General features: G+C 39.3%; 1 protein-coding gene across 1 annotated transcript in view; it reads right to left on the bottom strand.

The window, feature by feature from the left end:
- Nucleotides 1-16,137, bottom strand: part of rab30 (RAB30, member RAS oncogene family) — a 68,398-nt gene that overhangs the window by 34,387 nt on the left and 17,874 nt on the right. Inside the window, exon 2 of the mRNA XM_073043450.1 lies at nt 7,746-7,846. Within this exon, the coding sequence (XP_072899551.1) occupies nt 7,746-7,838 (93 nt within the window). The 5' untranslated portion in view covers nt 7,839-7,846. The remainder of the gene's footprint in view (nt 1-7,745; nt 7,847-16,137) is intronic.

The following is a 16,137-nucleotide window of genomic DNA, read 5'->3' as shown; positions in this document are numbered from 1 at the left end:
TGTATATTGATTATACAATAGTATCTTAGATAGTATTGTACATAGATAGTATTTATAATTATCTGGATAGACAGGATCTGATTAGGAGTAGCCAGCATGGATTTGTGCGTGGAAGGTCATGTTTGACAAAGCTTATTGAATTTTTTGAAGAAGTTACGAGCAATGTTGACGAGGGTAAGGCAGTGGATGTAGTCTATATGGACTTCAGCAAGGCCTTTGACAAAGTTCCACATGGAAGGTTAGTTAAGAAGGTTCAGTCGTTAGGTATTAATGCTGGAGTAATAAAATGGATTCAACAGTGGCTAGATGGGAGATGCCAGAGAGTAGTGGTGGATAATTGTTTATCGGGATGGAGGCCGGTGACTAGCGGGGTGCCTCAGGGATCTGTTTTGGGCCCAATGTCATTTGTAATATACATAAATGATCTGGATGATGGGGTGGTAAATTGGATTAGTAAGTATGCCGATGATACTAAGGTAGGAGGTGTTGTGGATAATGAGGTGGGTTTTCAAAGCTTGCAGGGAGATTTATGCCGGTTAGAAGAATGGGCTGAACGTTGGCAGATGGAGTTTAATGCTGAGAAGTGTGAGGTTCTACATTTTGGCAGGAATAATCCAAATAGAACATACAGGGTAAATGGTAGGGCATTGAGGAATGCAGTGGAACAGAGAGATCTAGGAATAACAGTGCATAGTTCCCTGAAGGTGGAGTCTCATGTAGATAGGGTGGTGAAGGCGGCTTTTGGAACGCTGGCCTTTATAAATCAGAGCATTGAGTACAGAAGTTGGGATGTAATGTTAACATTGTACAAGGCATTGGTAAGGCCAAATTTGGAATATTGTGTACAGTTCTGGTCACCGAATTATAGGAAAGATATCAATAAATTAGAGAGAGTGCAGAGACGATTTACTAGGATGTTACCTGGGTTTCAGCACTTAAGTTACAGAGAAAGGTTGAACAAGTTAGGTCTCTATTCATTGGAGCGTAGAAGGTTGAGGGGGGATTTGATCGAGGTATTTAAAATTTTGAGAGGGATAGATAGAGTTGACGTGAATAGGCTGTTTCCATTGAGAGTAGGGGAGATTCAAACGAGAGGACATGATTTGAGAGTTAGGGGGCAAAAGTTTAAGGGAAACACGAGGGGGTATTTCTTTACTCAGAGAGTGATAGCTGTGTGGAATGAGCTTCCTGTAGAAGTAGTAGAGGCAAGTTCAGTTGTGTCACTTAAGGTAAAATTGGATAGGTATATGGACAGGAAAGGAGTGGAAGGTTATGGGCTGAGTGCGGGTAGGTGGGACTAGGTGAGATTAAGAGTTCGGCACGGACTAGGAGGGCCGGAATGGCCTGTTTCCGTGCTGTGATTGTTATATGGTTATAAGGGGGCAAATCTTATATTTGCAAATGAAGATTACTGTGGAATATTTAAAGATAATTCAACTGAGCCAAAGAATGACATGTCCAAATAGTTCCTGTGATACAAGCAAGGTGGGTGAACATCGATTTCTCAATCTTCCAGTAGTGTCCCCCCCCCCCCTTCACCACTCCCATCCCCTTTTCCCTCTCTCACCTCATCTCATTGCCTGCCCACCACCCCCCTCTGGTGTTCCTTCCCCTTTTTTTCTCCCCCATGGCCTTCTGTCATCTCCTATCAGATTCCCCCTTCTCCAGCCCTGTATCTCTTTCACTAATCAATTTTCCAGCTCTGTACTTCATCCCTCCCCTCACCTCCCGGTTTCAACTATCACCATGTCTTTCTTCCTCCCCTCCCCCCACCTTCTAATTCTGACACCTTAACTTTTTTTTACTCCAGTCCTGATGAAGGGTCTCGGCCGGAAATGTCAACTATACTCTTTTCCATAGATGCCGCCTGGCCTGCTGAGTTTCTCCAGCACTTTTGTGTCTGTTTCTCAGATGTCCAGCATCTGCAGATTTTCTCTTGCTCGATGGAGAAGAGGGAATCACATTAGCAATCACAAGCGTATAAGAGGAGGAACTGACAAAATGTGAAATAATGTCAGGCATTTAAACATTAAAATTGTCCTCTCTGAATGCAGATAAAAGCTCCTCCAATGCCAGTTTTGCCTTTTGTCAAAGTCCTCCAGTCGTTCTGGGGCAGGGACTTAGAAGGCAGAAAGACAGCAAAAGCAGTCCTCTGGATGTGGACAAAAGGACTGGGCAACTGGACACTGCAGTCATAGGACTGTATCCAGTACAATTCAGCCATGACTTGCCATATACTCTGTGGTTTAGCAAACACTTGTGGCTTTGAATTTATTACATTTACGATCTGACAAACCAAGTGATAAATGAGTCTTTAAGCAGAGCTAATTTAAGTGGCTCACACTGCTGTGATGTGTATATTCTTAAAACACATAAAGTGCCATGCAACATATACAGTAAATAAAAGACTAAATGGGGAGGATCTGACTTCTGATGTACAAGGAAAAACATGAATAGAGAATGCAAAAGAGCAACACAACGGCTGAAAATAGCACTAGTCGCACTTCAATGCTCCAGTGCACTGTTCAAAAGATTTAGCACAGCAATTCTCTTTGGATTGCAATTCCAAACTCTAATTCCACAGATCTCGCAGTCCTGATAAAGGGTCTCAGCCTGTAACATCAACTGTTTACTGTTTTTCATACATGCTGCCTGGCCTGATCAGTTCCTCCATTTTGTGTGTGTTACTTTGACTCCCAGCATCTGCAGATTTTCTCTTGTTCAGAAAACAAGTTGCTGCCCCATTTACTACCCTATACTGCAGGGAATTGCTCAAGAATGCTATCAAAAGAGCCCCTGGAGCTTGTTACTTGCCATATTGCTAGGAAAGGATCAGCACGCAAGGAAAAGAAATAAAAAACTGTACCCAGAAGGGGAGGGGGAGAAAAAACAAACAGCAGTTCAAAAAAAAAATCAGTACTGAAAAGGAAAAAGAAAATCAGTGCAATGGGACATGGCTGTAAGATAGCTAGGTCCAAAATAACTCCTACGGGCACTCAAGTTTAACAGAAATCTCTTCAGACAGTAAATATAGATTGCTCGATGCACAACTGCCAAATGTGGTCTGATATCACTCATGACGGAGGAGAGTGAGAAAAGTATGCGAGAGAGAAGGAACAAGGAAGATTATTTAGGAAATAATTCTAATAAGACTAAGAACATAAGACTTAGAAGCAAAATTAGGCTGGTCCTTTTTTCCTCCTACCAATCAGCCAATTCTCTAACCATGCCAGTAATACCAAGGGCTTTTAACATGGTAAGCACCCTCATGTGTGGCACCTTGCCAAAGGCCTTCTTAAAGTCCAAATACACAACACCCTACTTGTAATCTCCTCAGAGAATTCCTCAAGGTTCATCAAGCAAGATTTTCCCTTAAGGAAATCATGTTGACTTTGTCCCATCTTGCCCTGTGTCACCAAGTACTCCATAACCTCATCCTTATCAACTGACTCCAGTATCTTCCCAACCACTCAGGTCAGGCTAACTGGTCTATAATTTTCTTCCTGCTGCCTTCCTCCTTTCTTAAAGAGTGGAGTGACATTTTCAATTTTCTAGTCCTGTGACACCAATGATTTCTGAAAGATCATTACTAATACCTCCACAATCTCTCCCGCTACCTCCTTCAGAACACTGGGGCACAGTTCATCTGATCCTTTTGACTTATGCATTTTTATGTCATTCAGCTTTGCGAGCACCATCTCCCTTGTAATATTAACTGCACTCACTTCTCTTCCCTCACACCCTTCAACACCTGGCACACTGTTGGTGTCTTCCACAGTGAAGAATGATGCAAAATACTCATTTATTTCATTTGCCATCTCCTTGGCCCTCATTATCATTTCTCCGGCCTAATTTTTAAGTTCTATATCCACTCATCTCTCGTTTTGTTACATACTTGAAGAAGCTTTTACTATCCACTTCAATACTATTTGCTAACTTGCTTTCATATTTCATCTTTTCCCTCCTAATTATTCTTTTAGTTGCTCTCTGTAGGTTTTCAAAAAGCTTCCCAAGTGTCTCTCGTACCGCTAATTTTTGCTTTGTTGTATGCTCTCTTTTGCTTTTACATTAGCTTTGACTTCCCTTGTCAGCCTAGTTGTACCATTTGCCTTAAGTATTTTTTTCTTTTTGGAATACACCCATCCTGCACCTTCCTCATTTTTCCCAGAAACTCACACCATTGCTGCTCTGCTGTCATCCCTGCCAGCATCTCCTTCCAATTTACTTTGGCGAACTCCTCTCTCACACCACTGCAATTTATTTTATGCCACTGAAATACAGCTACATCAGACTTTATTTTCTCCCTATCATATTTCAAGTTGAACTCAATCATATAGTGATCACTGCCTCCTAAGGATTCTTTTACCTTATGCTCCCTAATCACCTCTGGTTCATTACATGATACTTACCCAGTACTTATCCTTACAATACTTACCCAATGACAAACTGCTCTAAAAAGCCATCTCTAACAAACCTGTCTGCGAGAATATTGGTACCCCTTGGGTTCAGGTACAACCCATCACTTTTGTACAGGTCATACCTCCCCAGAAGAGATCCCAATGACCCAAGAACCTGAAGCCCTGCCTTCTGCACCAGCTTCTCAGCCACACATTTAACTGCCAAATCATCCTGTTTCTACCCTCACTGGTGCGTGGCACAGGCTGCAATCCAGAAATTACTCTTCTGGAGGTCCTGCTCCTCAGCTTTCTGCCTAGCTCTTTAATTCTCTCTTCAGGATCACTGCTTTTCCTTCTTATGTCGTCGGTACCAATATGTACCAAGTCATCTGACTGCTCCCGCTCCTTCTCCAAAATGTTGTGTATGCGATCCGAGACATCCCTGACCCTGGCAACATACCATCTGGGTGTCTCGTTCATGTCCACAGAATCTCCTGTCTGTTCCTCTGACTATTGAATCCCCTATCACTACCACTCCCCTCTTCTCCTTCTGCACCACTGTCCCATGCTCAGTGCCAGTAAACTGGTCTCAGTGGCACTCCCCTGGGAGGTCATCCTCCACAACAGTATCCAAACCTGTATATTTATTATTGAGGGGAATGGCCACAGGGTGCTCTGTGCTAGCTGCCTATTCACATTTCCATTTCTCCTGACAGTCACCCAGCTACTCGCCTCCTGCAACTAAGGGGTGACTACTTCCCTGTAACTCTGATCGATTATCTCCTCACTCTCCTGTACAAGCCAAAGGTCATCCAGCTGCAGCTCCAGATCCCCAACATGGTCTTCAAGGAGCTGCAGCTGGATGCACTTCATGCAGATGTAGTTCCCAGGGAGACTCTGGGTCTCTGACATGACGATTTCATCACAAACTTGAACACACAACAGCCATTTACTACACTCGGTGCAGCAAGAGGAAAAGAAAGGAGACCTTAACAGAACCTTACCCAGAGCAAACGTCTCTTTCGAGCTGAGGCCTCCTTTGAGTCAAAGCCCGACACTCCTACTCTCACCACTGGCCTACTCTCAACAACGGCTGCCTTGCTTGTACAAATAAAGTACAAAATTAGGAAAAATCTAACAGCATACATTCATGAATGTTTAAAAAGGTAGAATGCAAGATAGCAAGGTCACTAAAAAAATAAGCATTAGTCATTTCTGAAGGAATACAAATGAAAAGCAATGTTAAACCTTGCTCACATCTTTGTTAACCCACACAAGGTTACTATAAAACACATCCTCAGATGGATAAGCAGCAGAGAGAGGGAGCAGCTTCAAGTTCCTGGGTGTCAAGATCTCCGAGGATCTAACTTGGTCCCAACATATTGTTGTAGTTATAAAGAAGGCAAGACAGCGGCTATACTTTATTAGGAGTTTGAAGAGATTTGGCATGTCAACAAATACACTCAAAAACTTCTATAGTTGTACCGCAGAGAGCATTCTGACGGGCTGCATCACTGTCTGGTATGGAGGGGCTACTTCACAGGACCGAAAGAAGCTGAAGGTTGTAAATCTAGTCAGTTCCATCTTGGTCACTGGTATACAAAGTACCCAGGACATCTTTAGGGAGCGGTGTCTCAGAAAGTCAGCATCCATTATTAAGGACCTCCAGCACCCAGGGCATGCCCTTTTCTCACTGTTACCATCAGGCAGGATACAGAAGCCTGAAGACACACACTCAGTGATTCAGGAACAGCTTCTTCACCTCTGCCATCCGATTCCCGAATGGATATTGAACCTTTGGATGCTACTTCACTTTTTTTTAAAAAATAAAATATACAGTTTTTGCACTTTTTAAAATCTATTCAATATACCATTAATTTACTTGTTTATTTATTTTTATTTTACTTATTATTTTTTTTCTGTCTGCTAGATTATGTATTCCATTGAACTGCTGCTGCTAACAAATTTCACGCCACACGTCGGTGATAGTAAACCTTATTCTGATTAACTATATTCTTTAATATGGACATATTGACAACTGGACAATACATATTTGACGCTGAAACCAAACCTAACGTTGTAATAAGCAAGGAATGATTCAGCAGGGTTTTCTTAGAAGTGAGAAGGCCAATGAATAACTTCAAAGACGGTCTTCAAAAGGATGATAGGATACACAGAACTATTTCCACATGCACAGTCAAAACAGTTTATTATCAAATTCAATAACTATTTCATGAAATTTCTTACATATTGTTAAAATATGGAACTTGCTATCTCATGTAATAGAGGCAAATACATAAATGGCCACATCCATCAACCAGGACATGCTCTCATCTGATTAGTACCACTGAGGAGGAGTTAAAGGAAGCTGATGACTCAACTTTTTAGGAACAGCTTCTTCCTCTCTCGACCAGATTTCTGAATGCACAATGAACCAAACTATGAACACTACCTCACTAAATTTTTAATTTGCAGTTATGTATTGCAATGTACTGCTGCCACAAAACAAATTTCATAACATATGCCAGTGATATTAAATCTGGCTCTGAAGCGTCTAAGGGTAAGCAAGATGAGCACAGAGAAGCGATTGATTGAAACAGAACAATGAAGCGGCGTTGGATGATCTGACATAATGCAATACAACAACCAGATTGATGACATTAACGCAGATGGTGCGAAGGAAATGCACAATCTACAAATTCAACATATCCTGAATTGTGCAAAGGAGATGCATATAAAATACAAATGCTCATCGGTATAAAAGATGCAAATCTACACTTGCAATCCTAATGTTTTTGTTTGAATCATAACAGTAATGCTCCATGATGTACATTTTCCTTAACACCTCACCCAAGTTAGTGTTACCTGACCAACATCACCCAAGTCTGCCCCTTCTCTTTAAATAAAACGTCAAAAAGATAAATTCTGAGAACCATCCCATTCTCCTTCATTTATTGTTTTACTAACCACATCAATCCAAAGACTACCTCAAAGATAATAGTAGTTTCGGGTACAGGAAACTTGAACTAGATTCCTCTTCCTTACCAAAATCACAATTATTAGCCCCTGCCAAAATGAAAGACTCTAGGCAAATTGATAAGAAATATTGGGAACTTAACCATGTCACTTAAGTGACCCCCTCCTGTAAATTCAATTTTGTAGCTCAAGCTACATACATTTTAGGTTAGAATTTCTCCCCATATTAGCCAGACATGACTGAATCAAAACAACGAAATGTGCACCACACTTCAACCATACCAGAGTAATCCCAATTTAAATTTTAAATATTCAATATTAAATTTCAATTTAAATATTAAATTGTAATATTCAGGACCTCAGCTTCCTTACCTGAGTAAATCTTCGTACTAAACAGGTCTTTCCTACACCAGCATTTCCAATCAAGACAATTTTAAATAGGTAGTCATAATCTTCCATACTCATTTACACACCTGGAAAAGGAGGACAAGAGCTTTTGTTACAAAGTCAACAATAACCTAATTGAATTTTAAATCCCTTCCATAAGGCAGTGAAGTAGTTGAGCAGAAGGGTAATTTCAACAGCTGGTTTCTTAAAGTTCCCAGCGTCAGTAACACAAGAATTTGATAACCATAGGTAATAAATCTTGATATTGAAAGTACAACATTAAAAGTCACTTTATTTTTAGTATCATTTTTAAACATATTAAAGTGATTCATGCTGTCTTTCAAAGAAACAGGTGTCCCCTTATAATTTTCAGTTTATTAAAAAGGTATTAAATTTATGAACCTTTTATTCACATTTGTAGTATAATACCATTAACTCTGTGGTAGGCATCTTTGATTTCTTATTTTTAATTTGCCATCATCTGCATATCGGAATGTGTACTACTAAAATACCTCATAACATCCCACATAAACCTTTCAGTTTTTAAAACTTAAAATATTTTCCAAAAATACATTCCTTTTGTAAAAAGAAATTTTCAATACTTGTTATTGTAAAGAAAAAGATTCTAAATATTTCCAAGACACTTTCATTTGCTATTTTGTCAGTTGTTTTGAGAAATGATAGTAGGAAAATTCTCTATTTTAACACAAAAATTTTTTTAAAAACAAGACCATAAGACATAGGAGCAGAACTAAGCCATTCAGGCCACTGCGTCTGCTCTGCTGTTCCATCATCGCTGATTTATTATCCCTCACAATTCCACTCTCCTGCCTTCTCCTGGTAACCTTTGACAATCTTATGATGGTAATCAAGAACTTCACCCTGCTTTAAATGTACACAATCACTTGGCCTCTACAGCCATTTGTAGCAATGAATTCCTAAGTTTCACCACCCTCTGGCTAAAGAAATTCCTCCTTGTCTCTGGTTTAAAGGGACGTCCTGCTATTTAGGCTGTGCACTCTGGTCCTAGACTCCCCTCTATAGAAAACATTGTCCTCAAAGCCTTTCGTCTTCCCTATCTAGGCCTTTCAATATTTGACAGGTTTCAATGGGATATCCCCTCATTCTTCTCAGCACTAGTGAGTACAGGTCCAGTGCCATCAAATGCTTCCCCACAACTTAACTTTTTCATTCCTGGGATCATTGTCATTAACCTCCTCTGGACCTTTTCCGTGTCTCAAAAAAAATTTCCCATACCCAAATTAAAATCCAGAAAGAATTCAAGAGGCAGAAATAACAAATACCTGGATATTTGGTGTAAAGAAGTCTAATACAAGGGGTAATAAGTTTGTGGCCCAAGGTAGAAGGACACGAGTTATACAGCTCTCGTTACATGCACATGCAGTTCAACTCTGAGAGAAAATGCACAAAGTTTGAAGCTAATAACTCATCTCCTACCTTAGGCCACAAACTTATCAATCACCCCATGCTATGGACTACTTCTGGAGGTCCTAGATGCCAACTTCTACAAAGCAGGGATCTGTATGCTCCACGACCACTGGACTAAGTGTGTAAATGTAGGAAAAATAAACATGCTAGGTTTTCTAAAATTGACTCCTTCTACTTTAGGCCACGAACTTATCAATCACCTCTCGTAACTTGAAAAGTTGTATAGAAGTATAGATTTCTATACAACACTTACTCATCTCTTATTTTCTGGAGCTGTGGCCCAAATCTGGCTAGACAGAATGTGCTTTATTCCAGCATAAACCATGTAGATAAAAATAAAATATTTCATGATTGTGGATTCAAGATGCATTTTACAACAGACTCAAGCAAACAGCATGGTATGTTGAATAACCGATACTCTACTGCAAACTGCATTCATAAATAGCACATCTTTTTACAAAGTTAAATACGATGACTGATGTGGCAATACGGAGGTTGGATTTATTACTCAGTGAATACTTCCAAGCCAGATTAGCTTTATTATAACATGCATATGGCATCCACAACTCGGGTGTAATAACATGTTATCTAAATAATGAATGAAGCTAGTACTTTAGAAACTACTTAACCTATTTTCAAACTGGCACCTAGTCTACGAATGATGCGGTTGGGTAACAGACACTAAGTTGAGATTAAGCACAGGTTTTCAGCAAGTGAATAATTTAAGCAGTGGAGAAAATGACTTTAAAATTGCATGGTTGAAGAAAATGAGGCTAAATGATTTTAAACAGAATTGGTTAAATGAAAATCATCATTTGAACATACTTAACCCACTGATGTACTGTAACATTGTTAAAACATTATTCTTCTGGTCACTGGACAAAATTCCTGATGTAATGGGCACACACACACACACACACACACACACACACACACAGACACACACACACACATTATTGAACCGTTACAGAGACATTGTCAATGCCCAAAATAAATTATTCTGCTCAAAACAATTTCAGAAACTAGATCTTCTGGGACGTGTTGGCAGCAGCTGGCTTTAGGATTTTGCTCAAAATAGAGATGTTTACTTTTACACTGTATGGTGATGCACTGAGAATCTGGCTCTGATTGTAATTCTGCTGCTACTAACTAACTTATCAGTCACGCTTCTATCCCTGTATAATCATTAAAGTATCCAACTAAATCATGGACAAAGCTGTATAGTATGTAAAATTACAAAGTTAATGTTTGAAAATTTCAAAATCAATCTTGCCAGTATTACATAAATATATGGCAAATTATACTACTTCAGAATTTCTCCCTCACTGAGGATCTCAGCACAAAGGAAGCATCTTACAATTCATCAGAAACTTAGGGCATTGGATCTTGAGTTACTGATACAGCCTTTTTGATTCTTACTTTCAAGGAATTAGAATTGTTCTGTTGTTGTCGTCACTATAATGGGGGAGTCTAGGTAGGGCCAGTGAATACAGATCAAATCTGTATTGATCTGCGTGTTGAGGAAGAACATGGTAAAACACAAACAATTCAGAATAAAGTGTATAGAGAAAATATAGTTCAGGTCAACAATAGAAACACTAGGTAGACTGTGAGGAGAACTACAACAGACCCATGAAGCTTAAACTATTTACCTCAGTATCAAGAAAGTAGAAGTGGAATTTAACTGGCCCAATACTTTTACTTAAGCAAGAGCTTAATAAGCAGCACATTAAGGCAAATTGTGTAAATTATTAAAATCAGAAGAAAATTCAAAATTGTTTAATGCTATTTTCAGTACACGAGTGTAAAGAGGAACAAAATAACTGATTGGTTCAAACAGCAATTTTGAAAATAAATGAAAAGAGATAAATTCAATAAATTCAGAGTAAAAGTGCCAAAATAGACAGGATGTTAAATAAATTCACCACCTGTTTTCAGAAAAAGAGCATGGATATTCAAGGTCAAATATTAAAATCCATTGACAGCACAGCTGTATTAAGTTTCTCAGTTATTTAATGCAAAAAGGTGAGCAGTGGAAGAGAGGCCATTTTGATTCATTTGGCTACAATTAAAAAAGTGAACTACAAAACTTCAGGAAACTAAATAAATTTGGGCCTGTCCAACTACCCCAATCTGTAATGAAAATAAAAAATAACTGGTGATCAATATAATGAACAATTACAGAGATTCAAAGAGAAAAATTAAAATTAAACTTGCAAGGGATATAAAACCTGATAAAAAAAGAAAGCATATGACAGATCAAAAATACCCTATTAGAAGATGGATCCAACAAATAAAGACATGTCAGCCTGGGTAAATAAGCATGTATTTATTCAGTGGAAAAACAGATAAAAGTTTAGCTGGATTAGGGAAACCAAAAACACAAGGTTGGAATATAACAGACTTAGAGGCTTTCATAAGTGGTAACCATAGTGGTAATTTAAAATAGGGCATTTTTTGCACTGGAACAATACCTTAGGAAACTTTCCATTCTATGTTGGAAGAAATGTGAAAGAGAAGCAGCAGCTTTAACCATAATTTTCTAGAGTATGGGAATTCATATCTGTGCTTTTTAATTAGAACATTACAAATCCTGTTACATTATTCAAATGAGGAAGAAACAAACATATTAGAGTTGTCAGTAAATACCAATAATGCTAAATTTACTAGAGTCCATCAGGGAAGAGGTACCAAATACTTGGACAAACATCAGTTGACTGGAAAAAGACAACAGTATAGATCATGTCAACTTTAGCCTTATTTGTTTTTATTTGAGATGACTTACAAGGTGAATGGTGAGTCTCTGTCAATCTGAAGTTTTATACAAGTCTGTAACTGGTTGGGAGAGAAGGCACCCGATTAAGGAGGGAACTGTATTCTCCACTTAATAACATTCACGATGGTACTCAAGGCACTACTTTTGACCAGATATCAAGAGATCATTAAACTACAAGGGAATATACACCATTTGGAATAAAGGGTCAGAAATGCAGCTCAATTTGAGATCACTGACAGATGCAAGTTAGGTGAAACAGTCAAAAAAGTTTAGATATATGAAAACCAGCCACTAAGATTATAAAATACTGAACTAATTGAGATAATGAAACAAAGGTTTTTATTTCAGGGTCTTAGAATTTAAATGCAGACATCCAGATTTCAATTTAGGGTGCTAAAATTCAGTAAAACATATTGGAAGGATTACAGTAAAACCTTCCTAAAATGAAGCCAGAACTGGAAAAATTAAGTTATAGAAGAGGGTGCACAGGATGGATTCTTTATTTATTTATTAATTGAGATACAGTGCAGAATAGGCCTTTCAAGCTGTGCCACCCAGCAAACCAATTTAATCCTAGCCTCATCATGAGACAACTTCAAATGACTAATTATCCTATCAGCCGGTATGTCTTTGGATTTGTGGGGAGACAATTGGAGCACCCAGAAGCTCACATGGTCACCAGGGAGAATGTACAAACTTCTCAGACAGCAGCAGGAATTGAACCTGGGTGGCTGGTACAGTAAAATGTTTTGCCAACCAATATGCTACCGTTTCTTCAGAATGGATCAAATCAAGGTGCTCTGAATGGTGAAACTAATAAGCTAGATACAATGGAAGCACTATCTTCTTTTTGAAATCCATAAAGGGGAAAACAAAATAGACTATTATTCTATTTCTACTTTGTAATGAAGACAAAGAAAAGCAATTGCACACACAAAAAGCTAGTGAAAATCTAGATCTCATCTCCACAAAAGGCCAATTGAAATTTAAGACTTAAATAAGCTTTTATTAATCAAGGATATCAAAGTTTCTGCTTTCATTCTTTATTAGTACCCAGCTAGAGCAGCAGGAATGGATCTCAGGGTAGTGATATATTATTTTTGCCAGATGTGGAAAACCTAGGTAAGAAAAGCAATAAGGTCTATAGGGAGCTAGTTAGGAAGCTGAAAGAAAGAGTAGTAATCTGAGGATTGCTGATTTTGCAATGCAACAGTGAAAGTGGAACAGGATGATATGGCAGATGAATGTATGGCTGAAGAGTTAGTGGAAGGGGCAAAGTTTAAGATTTGTGGACCACTGGGATCTCTTCTGGGAAAGGTATAACTTGGACAAATGGAACAGGTTATATCTGAACAAGAGGGACCAATATCCTTGTGGGCAGGTTTGCTGGAGAAGTTTGGAGAGACTGTCCAGGAAGAATTTTTCCACAATATATGAACCCAAGACATATTAGATGTAGTACTAGGCAATGAACCTGGTCAGGTTTATAGCCTGAACATTTCGGATACAGTGATCACAACTCCCTGACCATTACTGTAACCATGGACAGCGATAGTAGATGGTATGGGGGTGGGAGGGCGAATCATGATGCTATCATGCAAGAACTTAGGAGTGTAAATTGAGAACAGATGTACTCAGGAAAATTGGTATACAAATCAATGCAGTGTGTAGTGACAACTGAAGAAAGACAGGCAGATAAGGCAACACTGCAGTCAATGGGATGAGTTGAAGTATAACATGGAGACAAAATGGCAAAGGGTGATGAACAATGGAGAATGGCGGAGAAGACTTGATGGGCCAAGAGGCCTGATTCTGCTCCTATATCCCATGGTCTTATGAAATATGGAGATTGTTTAGAGAACATATACGTGGGGTTCTGGGTAGGTTTGTCCAGTTGAGGCAGGGGAAAAAATGATAGGGTGAAGGAACCATGGTTTGCAAGAAATGTGGAATACCTAGTCAAGAGGAAGAAAGAAACATATTTCAGGCTTAGGAGGATAGGATCAGACAGGACTCTTGAAAGCTATAAGGTAGCCAAGCAAGAGCTTAACAATGGATTTAGGAGACATAGAAGGGGACATGAGAATACTATGGTGAGTAGAATTAAGGATAACTCCAAGTCATTCTACATTTAGGTGACAAATGGGAGAATAGCCAGAGTGAGAGTAAGATTGCTCGGGGGTAAAAAAACACACAAGTGCCTGGGGTCAGAGGTAGTAGGGGGATGTCCATAATGAATACGTTGCTTCAGTATACACCAGCAAGAGGGACCTTGACAAACATGACATAGAACATACAACAGTCTAATATGCTGGAACACATTGACATTAAGTAAAAGGATGTGCTGTCACTTTTGAAAAACATTAGGACAGACAAGTCCCCAGAGCCAAATGAGGATTATATACAAGGTTACAAAGGGAAATGAGCAAAGAAGTTACTGCACAGGCCCTAAGTGCAGTACCAAAAGACTGAAAGGTGGCAAATGATATTCCTTTATTCAAGAAAAGTAATAGGGATAATCCTGGTAATTATAGATAGTGAGTCTTACATCAGTGGTTGGAAAACTACTGAGAGGATTCTTGGAGACGGGAATGACAAGTATTTGGGGTAGCCAAGTCCGATTAGGGAGAGCATGGCCTGAGAGGGGCAGGTCATGCTTCACAAGCCTGAATGAATTCTTCGAGGAAGTGACAAAATAAATTGATGAAGGTATATACTGCAATGGATGCAGTATATATTGGTTTGAGTAAGGCATTCGTAAAGGTTTCTCATGATAGAAAGTCAGAAGGCACAGGACCAAGGGAAGCTTGGAAGTATGGATTCTGAATTGGTGTACCCACAGAAGGCTGAGAGTGGTTGTAGATGAAGCATATTCTGCCTGGACACTTGTGACCAATGGTGTTCCACAGGGATCTGTTGTAGAACCCTGCTCCTTGTGATTTTTTTTTTTAAATAAATGACTGCATGAGGAAGTGAATGAATTGATTTGTAAGGTTGCAGATGACATGAAATTTGCTGGTGTGTAGAAGGTTGCTATAGGTTACAACAGGACATTGATTTGGGCAGAGAAGAGGTAGATGGCATTCAATCCAGTGAAGTGATAGACTTTGGAAGGTCGATCCTGAAGACAGAGACCCAAGGTAAATGGCAGGTCCATGTCCATAGATCCCTCAAAGGCTGCCGCACAAGGGTGGTTAAAAAGGGGTATGGCGTGTTGACCTTCATTAGTTAGGGGATTGAGTTGAAGAGCCACAAGGTAGTGTTGCAGCTCTACAAAAACCTCTGGTTGGACCACACTTGGAGTATTCTGCTCAGTTCTGTTTGCCTCATTATAGGAAGGATAAAGAAGTTTTAGAGAGGGTGCTAGGGAGATTGCAAGTTGAGTCAGTGATAAAGAAGGCAAATGCAATGCTAGCATTCATTTCAAGGACTCAAATATAAAAGCAAAGATGCAATGTTGAGGCTTTATAAGGCATTGGTCAGACAGCATTTGGAGTATTGTAAGGAGTTTTGGGCCCCTTATCTTAAAAAAAAATGTGTTGGTATTGGAAAGGGTAAAGAGGAGTTTAATGATAATGGTTCCAGGAATGGAAAGGCATGAGGGGTGTTTGATGGCTCTGGGCCTGTTCTCATTGGAGTTTAGAAGAATGACGGGGAATCTCATTGAAATCTATTGAATATTGAAAGGCCTAGATAGAGTGGATGTGAAGAAGATGTTTCCTATAGTGTGGGAGTCTAGTACCAGATGGCACAGCTTCAGAATAGAGGGTGTCCATTTACAACAAAGGAATTTCTTTAACCAGAAGGTGGTAAATCTGTGTATTTCATTGCTACAGATGACTATGGACCAAGTCGTTGGATATATTTAAAGCAGAGGTTAACAGGTTCTTGATTAGTAAAGGCATCAAAGGTTGTGGGGAGAAGGCAGGAGAATGAAATTGAAAAGGGATAATAAATTAGCCACGATTGAATGGCGGAGCAAACTTGATGAGCCAATCGGCTTAAATTTGTTCCTATGCCTTTTGGACTTAATCCCCACCTTCTCTGCAATTTAAAAAATTCCTTTTTATCTTTCCTGGTTCTCATGAAAGGTCTTCTGCCCCAAATGTTAATTTCATTTTTCTTTTCACAGGTCCTGTCTGTTCTACTGAG

This window comes from Hemitrygon akajei, chromosome 4 (assembly GCF_048418815.1).
Source record: "Hemitrygon akajei chromosome 4, sHemAka1.3, whole genome shotgun sequence".
In the NCBI taxonomy this organism is placed as follows: domain Eukaryota; kingdom Metazoa; phylum Chordata; class Chondrichthyes; order Myliobatiformes; family Dasyatidae; genus Hemitrygon; species Hemitrygon akajei.
This window is presented reverse-complemented; position numbering and strand designations above follow the sequence as displayed.